The following is a 15,521-nucleotide window of genomic DNA, read 5'->3' as shown; positions in this document are numbered from 1 at the left end:
AGTTTTTGTATATAATGATCTCATATTTTTGTTCTGCAATTTCAGTCGCCTTCTAAAATGCAGTTAACAGACTTATTTTTCCTGTAAATCGCATAAAACTGATAGAAATGTTTTAAAAATATAATTTACTAAAGCATACTGTATCAGTGATTCATATTTCAGCCACAGAAATAAGATATTTTATTTTAAATTTAATACAGTGATAGCTTTTATTGGTCGCACCACATGATAAGTGGTCGCTCCAAATGACACGAAAACCTTATATAGTTAAAAATCTATTTAAAGAGATCAATGAACAATACATTTTATACAAAATTTATTTAAACCAGATTTTATACAAATTTCACAGAATTTTCCTGAACATAAACATTTTATAAACTCACTTTTATAAATAAAAATCACTTCACAAACACAAGTGCACTATTTAATTTAACTTGACTTAGAATTTCTTTCTAACAAATAATAATGTTATAGATATAAATTATTTCATAAAAGTATTGTATACAGGTAACATTTGGGGTCAATAGTTTTTTTAAGTAATTAATACTTTATTAATCAAGGACACATTCAGTGTCACATTCAGGCGCAGGCTATAATGTTCCGAAAGATTCTATTTCAAATAAATGCTGTTCTTTTGAACTTTATATTCATCAAATAATCCTGACATATAAAATGTATCACAGTTTCCCCAAAAAATATGAACACTGATAATAATCAGAAATGTTTCTTGAGCAGCAAATCATTAGTGACCCTGGATCACAAAACCAGTCACAAGTCGCACAGGGTATTTGTGGCAATAGCCAACAATACATTGTATGGGTCAAAATTATCGATTTTTCTTTTATTCCAAAAAATCATTAGGATATTAAATAAAGATCATGTTTTATATTTTGTAAATGTCCTACCATAAATTTATAAACATTTATTTTTGTGAGTGAATATAGCAATATTGCAAACATAAATGGACAACTTTAAAGGCGATTTTCTCAATGTTTCGATTTTGTAGCACCCTCAGATTCCAGATTTTCAGTTGTATCGGCCAAATATTGTTCTATCTTAACAAATCATACATCAATGAAAAGCTTATTTATTCAGCTTTCATATGATGTATAAATCTCAATTGCAAAAAATTTACCCATGTGACATTGACCCATTGAGTGGTTTTGTGGTCTAGGGTTACATATTAGAATTATTTCTGAAGGATCATGTGACACTGAAAACTGGAGTAACGATGCTGAAAATTCAGCTTTGATCATAGGAATAAATTACAGTTTACTATATATTCACATAGAAAACAGATATTTTAAACTGTAATAATATTTCACTCTTCTCCTATCAAGGTACTCTGCTCTTGCTGCAGGGTTAGAATTTTTTTGCTTGGCAGTGGCATCTGGTAAAATACATTTAAAATAGTTTTAAATAAATAAATAGGCAATAATAAATACACTACTAATAAATGCATTATTACTAAACTGAAATTACATGCTCTAATTTTTTTTGTGCATTTTTCTCATATTGTACAAAGAGTAAACACAAACTGTCTGAAATCTATAAAAAAAGATCCCAAATTGCATAAAAATCTATTCCAAATGATACTAAAGTAAAGTACTTTTTTTATATAAACCGTCAATTGAATATAAAAGCATAAAACTGCCAATCTAGGACATATATCTATCATGGAAAACAGTCTGCAGTGGTCGCACCACATGATATTTGGTCGCACCACATGATATTTTCAAATTCAATCATAATTTACAGGCACAAAATTGGCCACCTAAACAAAACAAGCTAGCTTGCCAAAAAAGGTCACTATGAAATTTATAATAAAACTATATATTTGTAGAAATAACTTTAATATTAAATTTTTTTTGAGGTCATACCACATGACATCCAAATGTGGCAACTACATACCAACCATTACAAAGGTTTATTTTTTTTCCAATTTGAGAGAATTACAAACCTGCTTGCTGCTTCCATGGGTCCTTTATAAATTGGTTTATGATGTAACTTCCTGTGTTTGAATAGTTTTCAACATATAAGTCCCAAAATGGTAGTTCCTTGATGGTCGCACCACATGATATTTCATAAAATGGACATCATCGGACAAAGTTTGTTTGTATATTATGATGGAAATATAAATACAAATGCTTTGAATTTTTTTAAAGGATTACAAAACATTTTGGAAATCATGCCAAATAGTGCAGAAAATAAATTTGAATAAATTCAGAGTAATTTCAAAGACGTTTTCAAAACAGAAGTTATGGCCGGACGGTCGCACCACATGATGTTTTGACACTTTAAATAACAAAAAAAATAACAAATAAGTAAAGGTTTTTTAAAAGTTAAAGTGAGTACATACATGGGAGAGGTACTATAAATATACAGTATCTTTTTAGGCATTTAAACCCATTTTTGCCTGAAAAAATGCAATCGGACAGAAAATTTAGGCGTCACGTCATTGACCCATATGTGTCTTTGCAGTGTGTGGACACACTGCACCAAAAAATGAAAAAAATAAAAAATCCATTCTATTATTTTTTTTAAATCTTCAAAAAGTCTAAACACTCTCAATAATCAAGACGTTTGGTTTATCTGAGCAATATGATGTCATACTGCCCATGCTCCGCCCATGGACTGTCCCATTAGCATATTTCCGTATAAGCATATTTCCGCCCTCAGCATTTGTATACTGTCCAACCAAAGGCAGCACTTCGTAAACGAAAACTGAAAATAAGACTAAAACTATTGGTCAAAAAACATTTTCGTAAACTGAAATAAAATAGAAATTTCAACATTAATGAAAAACTAAAACTAAACGAAACTAACAACAGTTACTGAAAAACTAACTGAAACAAAATAATAATTAGCAGAAATAAATAATCGTTTTCGTAATTAATAAGCTCTCCTAAATAAGCCTACCGGAAAATCACTTTTTTCCATTCCACTGTGCTACTTTATTTTTCAATGTATGACCCGTGCGCGAGAGTCTCGCGTCTTCTGCACTGCAGCATCACGTGCATGACACGACGCTCTAAAAATGCAGCACTCAAGTTAAAAACTTTTAAAAGACGCGTATCGAGACCTTGCGCTTTTCCCCCACTGTGCCCGCGTCTTTTTTCCGTTTTTCAAAGCAAAACCGCTTTCTGTGTGAATCCCTAAGAAGCAGAAAGGCCCAAATAAGTATTTCCACCTCATGCAAATACAGCTGTACCTTAATTCCAGGTACAAGATAACCATCTCATGTGAAACTAGCCTTAACAAGATAGGCCTATACCACACATATTAGACAAGATACCACACTGAGCAGAAAACGAAAAAAAAAAAAAAAGCATGTCTATAGCCCAGAAATAGACGTGTATTTGTCAGAGTAAAAGTATACTAAATGTCTGGTCTGCTGAGAACATTTGAATATGTGTATAACTATGAGTATATGATTTTAAACAAAAAGCATAAATGGATCAATCCAAGAATAATGTTTGAAAGGATTAATCATAGAAATAAACTTAAAGAATAAACATAATAATCATACGCATATCTTTTTCTTATACACCACGTTTAACAAGATTTCATTTTTAATATTATTATAGAATTTTTACTTTTTAGTTGCATTTGTTTGGTTCTTTGTTCATCCTCAAACAATTATTTTATTTTTATTATTAAGAGGTTTTCACAAGAGTTAAATGTAAACTGCAAACATTAAACTTTGCTGAAATTAAATGTCTTTAACTGGAAGTGTTCTGTTAACTCTGCTAAACTATAATTACTAAAACTAAAACTGAAACTAAATATATAAAAACTAAATAGAAATGTGTTCACAAAATAAAAACTAAACTAAAACTAACAAAACCATGAATGAAACTAACTAAAACTAAACTGAAATTTATAGGAAATTTGAAAATGATATTAAAATAAAAACTAATTTAAAAATGCAAAACTATAATAACCTTGGTCTCCCACACCACACATGTGTCAAAGTAGCCGGAACAAGTCCTCTCTATTTACGGATATGACGAGACCGGACGAGTGACGCATGTATGCAATTTCCCGCGAAAACCATCCCGCTAGGTCTAAAATATAAACATTTATAATAGGCTTACCATAGTGAATCAGGGCAAGTCAAAAACAAGTTTTGGAAGAAGCAGTGATGTATTGACTCATTTAAATGTTAATTTTGAAGAAAAGAAAAAAAGCTGTAGTGTGCATTTAACTTAAACATAAACAAGCTCAACAACCTTTTCATTATGAAGCAAAAAACAGCATAAATTAAAGCTGCAAGCAGCGATGAAAAGGGCCCTCGCACCCGTGTCACAGACACCCGGCGGCTTTAGGAAAACAGAGCACGGTGGGCAGTATGTAAATATAGGAGGACTATGTCAAAGTCATTTGTATTTGCCACACTTCCTGCTACAGGTGGCGCTATTACTATTAACTGAATATTGGCATGTAGATGTCTTCAGGACAGGATTCTTTTCAAACATGTAAAGTTTGGGGCAGATTGGACATTGTACGCCTGAGTTACAACTTCCTGTTTCGTGGCGTTAATCGCATAAATTAGCACTTAGCCAAGTGTTGCAAGTGGGAGTGAATTACAGTGTAAAGCATGTAATTTCCTGTTGCCAACAGGTGGTGCTATGACTAGCTGAATATTGTCATGTAGATGCGTTCAGGACAGGTCTCTTATCAAACATGTGAAGTTTGGGGCAGATTGGACATCGTAAGCCTGAGTTACAACAGCTTCCTCTGTCATGGCGAAACGTCAGAATTTGTCAGGACACACCCTTCAGCGAAAACTCAAGATCTTCACAATTTACCACCACTAAGGCCTTAAAAGGAACACTATGTAGCCTTCATAATATATTTCCAAGACCCTTGTGATGGTACATCGACTTACAATAGGTTGAATGACACGTCTGCCATAGCCTGACGGGGTCTGTATCTCTTTTACTGGCACTATGTAACTTCGGGGTTCGGGTAGTAACCCGAGCACAAAAAGAACTACAAAATTCGACTGCTTTACGGCATACATCACGTATTTACGACAGTGCAAGTGTTCCACAGCGATTCTAGGGGTCGCTGTTTGACAAAAACACAATTTCTACACAGTGTGCCTTTACGATTAGACTGACCATACATGATGTTGATCTGGTTAAATCTCTATAAGGAGTTAATCACAGTGTAAAACGTGTCATTTCCTGTTGTCTTCAGGTCAGGACTTTAATAAAACATGTGAAGTTTAGGGCAGATTGGACACTGTATGTCCGAGTTACAACAACTTCCTGTTTCATAGCGAAACATCAAATTTCTGACGCGTGTGCAAAGTTTTGTGATTGGGCAATGTGTAAATATAGGAGGACTATGTTAAAGTCATTTGTATTTGCCACACTTCCTGCTACCAGTAGGTGGCGCTATTACTATAACTGAATATGAGCATGGTCATGTGTTCAGGACAGGACTCTTATCAAACATGTTAAGTTTGGGACAGATTGGACATTGTATGCCTGAGTTACTGCAGGCTGTTTGTGGTTGCCTAGCAACATCGGAACTGCAAGCAACATTAATATAGAACTTGATGCATATATCACCCAAAGGCTGAAATTGGGTGTGCACACCTCATTTGTCAAGCCGCTGAGGACACACCCTTTGACGAAAACTCAAGATCTTCGCAATTTAACGTCGCAAAGGCCTTAAGATTACACTCACCAAATTTGAAGAGGATCAGATCAAAACTGTAGGAGTTTGTTAAAGTACGAGGCCTTAAAATGGCAAAAACTGCACAAAAATCAGAGAGGAAATTCAAAATGGCAGACTTCCTGTTGTGTTTAGGGCTACGCTCCAAGAGACTTTTTAGTAGGTATTGGGTCATTACATGCATGTACCAAATTTCGTCCATGTACGTGAAACGTTGCGCCAGCGGTAATTCGAAATATTGTAGGGGGCGCTATTAAGCCATTTTGCCCCACCCAATTCTGAAACCCATTTCATGCGTAAATTTTCACCACTTCTGATGCATGTGCAAAGTTTTGTGAGTTTGAGCATGTTTAGGCCCTCAAAAAAGCAAATCACTTTGGAGAAGCAGAATAATAATAATAAATGGAGCAATTCCCAATAGGGTCCTCTCACCATCGGTGCTCAGGCCCTAATTAAATAGTAAGGGTAGGATACACATTAGTGGAAGACAATTCACCAATAAATAAATTTATTTTTTTATTTAATCAAGAACTGATTTAAAATAAATACCTACGACAGACAAAAAACAAACAAAATTTTTTTACATAAAACGATTTTTGTGCTGCAATCTTCAACTAATGGTGATTCAAATCTTTCTTTAAAATATTTGTCCGGCCTCATTATGTGATGAACACTTCTATCAACAGGTGAGCTCATGTTAACAGTTACACAAAATGAAACAAATCCTTACATCAAGGTAGAAAACTGATACAGACATTACATCAGTGATACGAAGGTGACAAACTGTGGCAAACACATTCAAATGATGTTGTGATGCTGGATATATAATATCCATATTGCATGGTGCTTATATCCAAAGAAAGTATAAGATGATAGTTGACAACAACTAGAAAAACTAAGGATGGGGGAAAACACAAAGCTTGACATTCTTTTGCAAAGCATTTAGAAGAAAAAGGTTCAAGTATGCCTCTTCATTATTATCTTCGTCTTGCAGTGGCCTCTGCTGGCGGTGAGCGGTATGTTGAGCAGGTCTTTATGGCAAGGCTTCTCCATTGAGCTCTACGGCCAGTTTAGCGTCTGTGCCCGTCTGTACGAGTAGCGTGCCGGAAAACTGGCCCGCAGCGGCCGGCACGAACTGCACAGGGAGGTTGATGTAGTGTTGTGATCTAGAAAGCCACATGGAAAAAGGTTCAATGCTTGAAAACATGCAGGTATAATAGCACACCTAACTAGCTTGTGATGTTACTTTAAAAAAAAACACAAAAAAACAATAATGTTGAACATGAATTCCACATTAATATAATATTTAAACAAGTTAAAAATGATTTATTTAACACCACACACATTTAGTACACAATCACATGCATACAGTGCTACGAACCACAAAAACAACAACACTCTGGCCGACCTGTGGCTGAGCTCAGAATCAGAGCCTTCACATCAGGCATTGGCAGCAGGAAGTGACATGGAATGCTTCAATAAAATCTCTACTTGCTATTATTTCTTAAATTGGCTTGAGCAAAAACAGTAAGACTTACTACTACTAGAGAATAAGCGAGAGAAGATTTAACTCACCTTAGAGAATAATTTGAATGCTTGATGTGGAAAGGCTCTTTAGGACTTATGAATTTTAGCTGCAAGTTAATTAGAAAAGCTCAAAATAAGTCTCATGCCAGACATTTAGGAGCAGCAATAATAACACTGCACACATCAACATGCAATATGACTGAAGTTGTTAGACTTGAATGTATTTTATATGTAAATAATTGCTCTGTGAATTCTTAATGTATTTTTCCTCAGAAACAGAACTTTGAACAACTGTGAAGTGTCCGTTTGGATTAGTTATTGCCGTCATGTGACTTCTTTGAAGGTCATTAGTGTTCTCACCTCATGTGTGTCGAAGGAGTTATTTCTGAAGTTAACCTTCAGCGTGCTGGTGACGCCCACACGTGTGGCAGGAAATGTGTACAGACTTTGGGGTGCATACACTCCCCTCTTTTGGGTCTCAGTTGAAGATCTGGATGAAATAAAGATAAACAGCAAAATATGCCCTATCAGGGGCGATTCCAGGATTTTATAAATGGGGGGGCACAGGGGGGACCAAGAACCAGTGAGGGGGGGCCCATGGGAAATCAGAAAATTCAACTGGAAAAACTTCTCCTAAAGTAGAACAGTCTTTTTTTTCTTTCAATTAATGATTATGCAGTCTTTACTTACATACATCATTGTTTATTCTTTCAAGCAGATATATTTATTTATATGAATTAAATATAATTAATCTTTATTAAAGCTATTATTAAAGAGCAGTGAATGCTTTTCTCTTTTTATTTTGTTGTTTGAACAATATTAAGTGTACAGAAGGCATTAGGTTTATTACGCACTGTCACTTTAAGACCGAGTGTGCAGATCCAATTGCACTGCTAATGCACATCCGATATTCTCACAACTGTACGTTCTGTAAAGACATAACCGACTGTGTTTACGTGAATACTCTCAAAAACGGACATGTTGTATGTATTTGTCCATTCAGACGCGAAAGAGAGCTCAATTCAGTCCTTTGCGCGCAGCGCGCGTAGCTGTCTATGTGCAGGGCTGCACTCTTCGGGTCGCGCGCGTGTGTGTGTGTGTGTGTGTGTTCGTACACAGAAAAACATACCGAATAAAGCTCTCTTTCGCGTCGTCACTCTTATTCAGATCTGTCCATATGTCTGCCCTTCTCTTTCTCCCAGACGTTTACATTTTTGAACGATTTGTGAGACATGCAGCATCAAGTGCATTCCAACTCGTGTGCCGCTGGGTAGATCAGCACGTTACAATTCAAATGTGCGCATCTAACGTACCACAAACGCAAATCAGTTCTGACTGGATCTCTTCCCCAATCCCTCCCTAACATTTTCGTCTATTTTTTATTCGTTGACGAAAATGTCAATACATTTTCGTCATAGTTGTCGTCATTTAAAACTGTTTTTGATATAGTTATCGTCTCGTGTTCGTCTGTGAAAAAATGGCGTTGACGAAAATAATGGCGAACATTTTTCGTCAACGAAATTAACAATATAATATACTGTGATTGAATGTGTATATCATAAACAGTGACATGTCGAGGTGTCTCTCTCCTGACTCCTGTTTGAAAAACGCGGACCAGAGATTCTGCTCCTGCGAATCGCAAATCAATCAGTGATTGACAGCGCTCTGATCCAATGGCGTTGGGCATTGTCATGTTGACAGTAAATCTAGCCCAATGATGTTGGGGGGGGCACCAGGGGGGGCCAATCATATTCTAGGGGGGGCCGGTGCCACCCCGTGCCCCCCCTCTAGACACGCCCCTGTGCCCTATGAAATGTTTTAGAGGGGAAAGTTGAATCTTTCTCTATAGATCAGATTTAGATTAGCAGCAGATCGTAGTGTTGAGTTCTGCATGTTAATAAGACAGACGGTCAGTGGCACTTGAGTGTGAAAAAGACTCTTACCCTGTCTTTGAGCCTGCAGACTCCAGTCTCTTCCTGTTCTTCATAGTGGCTTCTGTTTTCACCAACGAGCAATTTTCTTTAACACTCGCTCCTTCTCCTGCTCTTATGCCCTGCACACACAAATGAATACACTCAAAAACTGTGAAAGACTGCCATTCCCAATTAGATTACTGCACATGTATTACTTTTTGATTCGCTCTTTGATCAACACTTTCAGCTAACAATGGGAGTTGCATTAGGTTAGTGTGGTTATAAAAGACACAAACTACAGAACACTGCATTCAAGAGACTTACAGTGCCGCACAGCTGGAAGCGAACGCGGCTCTTGTGCTGAGGTTTGGCTGCAGGGTGGCATTCCAAATCCCAAAACTGGGCATAATCTCCTCGGTCACGTGGGAGGAAAGTGATTGGAACCTTTTAACAAAACGCCACCAAAAAAGGGTTAAAACAGGTTCAATTGCATTAGATCTGTCAGAGACAAGATGATGTTTGACACACAGCCCTACCTTCATCCTCTCTTGAATCCCCAAAGTCCCAGATACCTTCTCACACCTGAAGGCAGAGTATGTGGCACGATAAACATCTCCACTGCTATCAACACCCTGAACCAAGAGACAACAGCAAAGTCAAAATCAATAAATCCCACAGGAATGAAAGGAGTCAAAATTCTTACATAAGTGCCAACAATCACACACACCTTCACATATGGAGGTGCAAATGAAGAGAGGTACCACCTCACCTCCTCTCCATGATTCTCCACTTCCAGGGAACATTCTGTACAAAGGAAAGAAGCTTTCCTTACACAGTTTTATTAGGCCAATAACTCAGACTTATACTGAAAGTTCTAATGTCTCAAACTGATTAAAATCCTGTTACTGGATAAATAATGACAGGTGATTTTTGAGAAAGTGAATGTACAGAGACATAGCGACATTAAGATGGGACAACTGGGCTTTTTATCTTGAAGACAAAATTACAATACGCAATTTTGACTATGATAATGATAAAGTTCAGATGGCAGGTTCTAAAGTTACCTGATGACTCTCCAGAGGCAGTGGGTGAGAAGACAAGGGTTCGGTTCTTGATCTCAACCTGAGGTTGGGCACTGCTGCTCTGAGGTTTCTGTCCTGGTACGGTAGGGGTCTCAGCCTGAGGGGGTAGTGGGCATAAAGAGCGGTCCGTAGCACAGCTAGTGGAAGAGACATCCATGGCCAGATCCTGTCGGATCTGGACTTTAATGGACTTCAAAGAAAGAGACATAAGAATAGACGTTATGGAGAGAGCAACACCATGATGTTTTATTTGCATCTGCAGTAACATAAATTTGTACAAAAATAATTCGTTTTTTTTAAATGCACATTTCTGTTATTAAACTCACTGGAATGCTTTGCTCCATATGCTTGTGCAACAACTGTTCACACTGTCAGTTCAAATCTGATTATTTGTCTCTGATTGGAATCTGATCTAAAGGATTGACTGTCCACATTGTGTATCGCAATGGTTTAGATCTGATTTGTTTCCCCCCGTGGCGCTGTTTAGTTTTCCGGAATCTGAATCTGGCTTCTATGGCGAAGAAATTTCATTGGTATGCCAATGGCAAAAAACAGCATTAGCAACATGGAGACGACATGCAGATGCTGTCTTACAGCATGTCAATGGCAAGCCGCAATGCTGGACTTCTACATTTGATATGAAGCAGCGGCAGAAACAGGTAAGGCTGGCAAACGTAACTGCTGCCATCTCCGCTCTTCTCAAAAGAGGCGTGTAGGCTAGGCCGACTAGCAGTAAACTGAAATGTTCTGCTCGATCTGCACTTTGCAACAACCTTATTTCTGCAACAATTTCAGCATGTTTCCTACAACGTCTGAAATGTTTACGTTTGACGTGGCATAAGAAAGTGACAGGCAGAATAGCTACAAACAAATCTGATCAGAGCAGTCAGACTGAAACAGAAAACCAGAAATGTGATTTGAATAGGATTTCAAACAAGAACATTACGTTAAAAAGATTTTGTGTGGTAAAGCAACAGCATGTCACACTTGTTGATATATAAACTAGAGACAATCCTTGAAAACATCTACATTCCAAACATTCTTTTTTTTTTGAGGGAAACTAGTACCTTCTGTTGATTATCACACTGTACATAGATCTGTCCACTCCAGGGCAGCATTGAGGATTTGGTTGCCAGAGAGGGATTGGGACTGATGAGGATTTGCAAGTGGCTCCTGAAAAAAAAAAAAAAAAAAAAAAAAAAAAAAAAAAAAACCTATAGATTAAAATTTGTTGAAATGCCAAATATTTATATCAGCTTATGTGCTTTAAATGAAATATGAGAGCAAAATGTTAAGGTGACTGTGTTTAATTGATTTTCCAGGTGTTTGTTTATATGCAAGTCTCGTACTGAGGTTCAATGACTCCGTGCTGTGGGGTGATGGTAAGGCAGTGGGCAGGCCAGGACAGCTCAAAGCTCAGCTCTCTGTTTGAGCGGTTCAGTATTTGCACATGCCTGGTGTCAGCTGCACTGTCTGCAAATAAACCAACAGAAAATAACATTCGGAGGGGAAAGCATTCGATCTCACTATGCATTTGCTTCAAACAAATACTAATGTTCTAACACTTAAACCACTTGAGGTCATTTTCAATATCACATTCCTAAACTTACTGATAGTGGGTGCAGTGAGAACCAGTTGTTCAGGCTTGATGCTCCAGGTGTTCTCCAGGTTCAGCTCTGTTTGTTTCAGCACAGGTCCTGATGGGCTTAATGGAGGACCTTTGACTGGCAGCACGTCCAGAGAAACATTACTGATGTAACGGCCTGATGACCCCAAACCGCTGCGTGGAGAACTACACATTAACTTCATCAGCACCGTAAAGTCTGAAAGCATTCGTTTGTGTTCACCACGTTATTCGTTGAGGATGATTACCTGTCTAATTCGGAAGCCTGCCGTTGTGAAGGTCTGATGGACTCCATATGGTCACTCTCTCCAGAGTCTGACATTTCCACAGTGCCAAACAGTGAGAGCATCACTTTGCTCATGTTACCATAGAAAATTTGAGCTTCATTTGGCCTCTGAGGCAAATCATAGGCTGAAAATGAACCAATCATAAAGCCAAAAAATAAATAAATAATTCATAACCAGGGTCAGTTGAGTAAAAGCGATTCAATTTGAGCAAATCTTACCCTCCTGAACCTGCTCCTCCCCGAGGAACATTTCATCAAAGGGGATACTCTTCAATAAGCTGTTCTCAGACAGAACTTTATTCCCTGCTTCTGGTTTGATTTGTAGTAACCTTGAAAACAGATTAAAATACAAAATTATAAAACATTTACCATCACACAACGTCTAAAAATCAACTGAACTTTCCTCTCACATCAATACGATATTTAATAAGGACATCAAGGAGGCAATGTCCTCAGCAGGTAAGTGTGAATCATATTCTAGGAATTATGTTTAATTTACAAAAAAATCTCCAGTACAATACGGACGGCTTCATGCAACACTTAAAAAATAAATGTGATAAAACAATGCGTTTCCAATCTGAGGAAACCTACTATGTTCAGTTAGAAGCCTCTAAGAAAATACACATTATTTGGTAAGTTTTCAATTATTTTTTCATTGCAAGAGTACATCAATGACTGAAATGTTACCTTTCATTATATTCTTTTCAGTAGTTTTCCATTTTAAAAACATTTTAACATTTGAATGTATTCCTATAATGGTGCTCAAGAATCAGCTCTTATCAATGCTGTGCTGATATTTTTCAGGAAACAATTTCTTTTTTCTTTCGAGATTCTTCAATAAATAGAAAGTTAAAAAATTGTATTTATTTTGAAAAAGAATGTAATTTTACATTATAAATGTATTTACGTTACTTTTGATCAATTTAATGCATACTTGCTAACAAGTTATTTTATTTACCCCAAACTTTTGAATGGTAGCGTAATCACGGTTTCTGCAATAATATTAAGCAGCAAAAACTATTTAATCATTGATAAGAAGAAATGTTTCTTTAGCACCAAATCAGCATGTTTTGTTAGAATAAGCATTGCATCAGGAATACATTAAATTCTTCTCATTTAATCTGAGAATTCAGCCAATCAAGTCAAATGAGAAAAGTCACTGACTTCCTGAACTGTTGTCGAGAGACCTCGTCCCCACAGAAGAGGCAGACAGTTGCAAGGAGAGCGGCAGCGGACTGACAGAGTGCCTGCTCTCTGCGTGAAGCCTTCATCGCTATTGTGATCACCTGTAGAAGCGGCACTGATAAATCTTCCAAGCAAATACAGGTGTAAACATGGATGGCAGTCCAAAAGCAATTTCTGAATAAAATTTATAATGTTACATGGAAGAAAGCTTTTCTAAAAATCAACAAAATACAAAAAAAAAAAAAAAAAAAAAAAAAACACACAACAAAATATTTAGATTTTTATTTTATTTTTTTTAACCAAAGTAAAATGTGCACTTGGCTCACCTCCTGTGTTCTCTCTTTCAGAACAAACTGTGAAGGGGATAAGCTAATAATGGTCGAGTCCATGACAGCTCGATTCTGAAGATTGCTGTAGGGTACCACTTTTACGAAGGCAGCACGTGAGCCCGTGTTCCGCACGCACACGCAGAGCTTACTGACACGGCCGGCCTGCACTCCACCAATCGTGGCCACATAGCCATCAGAACGCTTCCTCAACTCCTCCAGGATCACGTTACTTGTGCCGCCATATCCCGACAAAGGGATCTGAGAACACCATGATTAAGTGTAACACCACCTATTTGTGACACAATATTACGGTTTATCAGAGATTATAAATAAACTCACAGTGAACTTGACCCCAGGCTGGGAGGCACGAGCAGCAGACTGCTTGATCTCCAGTTTGGCTAGCATAGAGGCAACGCGCGTGGGAGCAAAGAGCAGATGAACAGTCACATCCTCTTTGGGTTTGATTGACAGCTCTCTGTTACGTGTCAGTCGCTCATCTGGGCCGAATGAACTCTGCAGCTGGAGGGTTGAGACAGAAAAAGACAAAGGAGAGAAAAGATCAACAAATGTGGATAGACAAATGTGAATATACTGCCAACCAGCTCCTTAGAGTGCAACAGATGGGTTCTGGAAGTAAAAAACAAACAAAAAAACATTTGAAAATGTACCATGTGCTTTTGTTAAAGCCATGTGTTATTTCAACTTTTAAAATTTATGGTGAAAAAAAATTACCCACGATGCTGTACAGAAAATTCCACCAATCAGAGTCTCGCGACAAGCAAATCACACCAAAAGACCTCGCAGGCAACGGCCACTCCCATTAAGCACTGTGAATGACGTGATAGAGTCGTTCTCCCTACGCTCTCAAAATACTTAGGACTATATACACAAATACTTACATTTATCAGAAGATTGGCTCAAACAACTGCCATTGAAATGAATGGGAATGCTAATGGTTAATATTGTGCTTATTAAAAAGAATTTAAAAAAAATATGAAATACAACAAATAAAGAAATGCATTTCTAAGGTAATAATACTAATGCCGCTACACACTCTCCAATCAGTGTGCTTCACTTGTCAGCTTGTGCACAGCAGCTATACAGGCGCAAATATTGAAGTTATGCTCATTCTATTAATCATACTTCTTACTACTACAGATACTACTTCATAGGCATCTTTAATATCTGTGTTTGTTTGTCCATACAAAGAAACAGAGACCAGATCACTGTACTGAACACATGCTGCGTGCCGTTGGTTTTGGAGCATTTTAATGAGTACGAGCACACAAGCCCAGTATCGGGCCCAAACCGATGCTGGTATCAGTATTATTCAATTTAATTCCTTTGCTTTCAAATGTTAAACCATAAAGCTGTTATTTTGGCAGAAAACTACAGATAGTCTCTTTTGTTGACAACAGATTGATAAAAAAATTATTTTCAAATATGGGAAAAATGTTGTCATGTTGCATTTTCGAATGCACATAAGCAAACCAAAATCTCTGTACTGAGGAGTTCACGTGGAGTAATATTGGTGAGCATCAGTTTCGTATACAGTATTTGGCAGCAGAATGTACACAACTAAATGCTGTGTTTCAGTTTACATACTATCCATCCTAAATAGTAATCCAAATTAGAATTAGTGTCTTAACTCATAGTATGTTATAGACTTATATATGTTATAGTGCAGATCTGTGCACACTCTAATGGCTAATATTGCCCACAACCCATTGTGCGTTGGATAAGGATTCTATTAGACCTACAAACATGAGTAAAACATCTTTAAAAAAAACTACAAACACGGCAGATGTGCAAGACCAACGGTTAAGAGAGTTTAGATAGATTAAGAGGTTTAGATAAATGGGTTTGAGAGATTATTAATCAGTATCT

At 37.1% G+C, this 15,521-nt stretch overlaps 1 protein-coding gene across 4 annotated transcripts in view; it reads right to left on the bottom strand.

The window, feature by feature from the left end:
• Positions 1 to 6,181: 6,181 nt before the first annotated feature.
• Positions 6,182 to 15,521, bottom strand: part of cep192 (centrosomal protein 192) — a 34,248-nt gene continuing 24,908 nt past the window's right edge. Inside the window, exons 33-48 of one of the 4 annotated variants that reach the window (XM_079895658.1) lie at positions 13,974 to 14,153; positions 13,632 to 13,892; positions 13,285 to 13,406; positions 12,340 to 12,449; positions 12,083 to 12,245; positions 11,821 to 12,002; positions 11,560 to 11,683; positions 11,278 to 11,383; positions 10,193 to 10,400; positions 9,856 to 9,932; positions 9,665 to 9,760; positions 9,453 to 9,572; positions 9,159 to 9,268; positions 7,576 to 7,705; positions 7,264 to 7,322; positions 6,182 to 6,854 (exon numbers count right to left, since the gene is read on the bottom strand). In XM_079895658.1, the coding sequence (XP_079751784.1) occupies positions 6,722 to 6,854; positions 7,264 to 7,322; positions 7,576 to 7,705; positions 9,159 to 9,268; positions 9,453 to 9,572; positions 9,665 to 9,760; positions 9,856 to 9,932; positions 10,193 to 10,400; positions 11,278 to 11,383; positions 11,560 to 11,683; positions 11,821 to 12,002; positions 12,083 to 12,245; positions 12,340 to 12,449; positions 13,285 to 13,406; positions 13,632 to 13,892; positions 13,974 to 14,153 (2,181 nt within the window). In that variant the 3' untranslated portion in view covers positions 6,182 to 6,721. The remainder of the gene's footprint in view (positions 6,855 to 7,263; positions 7,323 to 7,575; positions 7,706 to 9,158; positions 9,269 to 9,452; positions 9,573 to 9,664; positions 9,761 to 9,855; positions 9,933 to 10,192; positions 10,401 to 11,277; positions 11,384 to 11,559; positions 11,684 to 11,820; positions 12,003 to 12,082; positions 12,246 to 12,339; positions 12,450 to 13,284; positions 13,407 to 13,631; positions 13,893 to 13,973; positions 14,154 to 15,521) is intronic. The other 3 variants (XM_079895659.1, XM_079895660.1, XM_079895661.1) reach the window with 3 other exon arrangements.

Source organism: Squalius cephalus, assembly GCF_949319135.1.
Source record: "Squalius cephalus genome assembly, chromosome: 15".
NCBI lineage: Eukaryota > Metazoa > Chordata > Actinopteri > Cypriniformes > Leuciscidae > Squalius > Squalius cephalus.
This window is presented reverse-complemented; position numbering and strand designations above follow the sequence as displayed.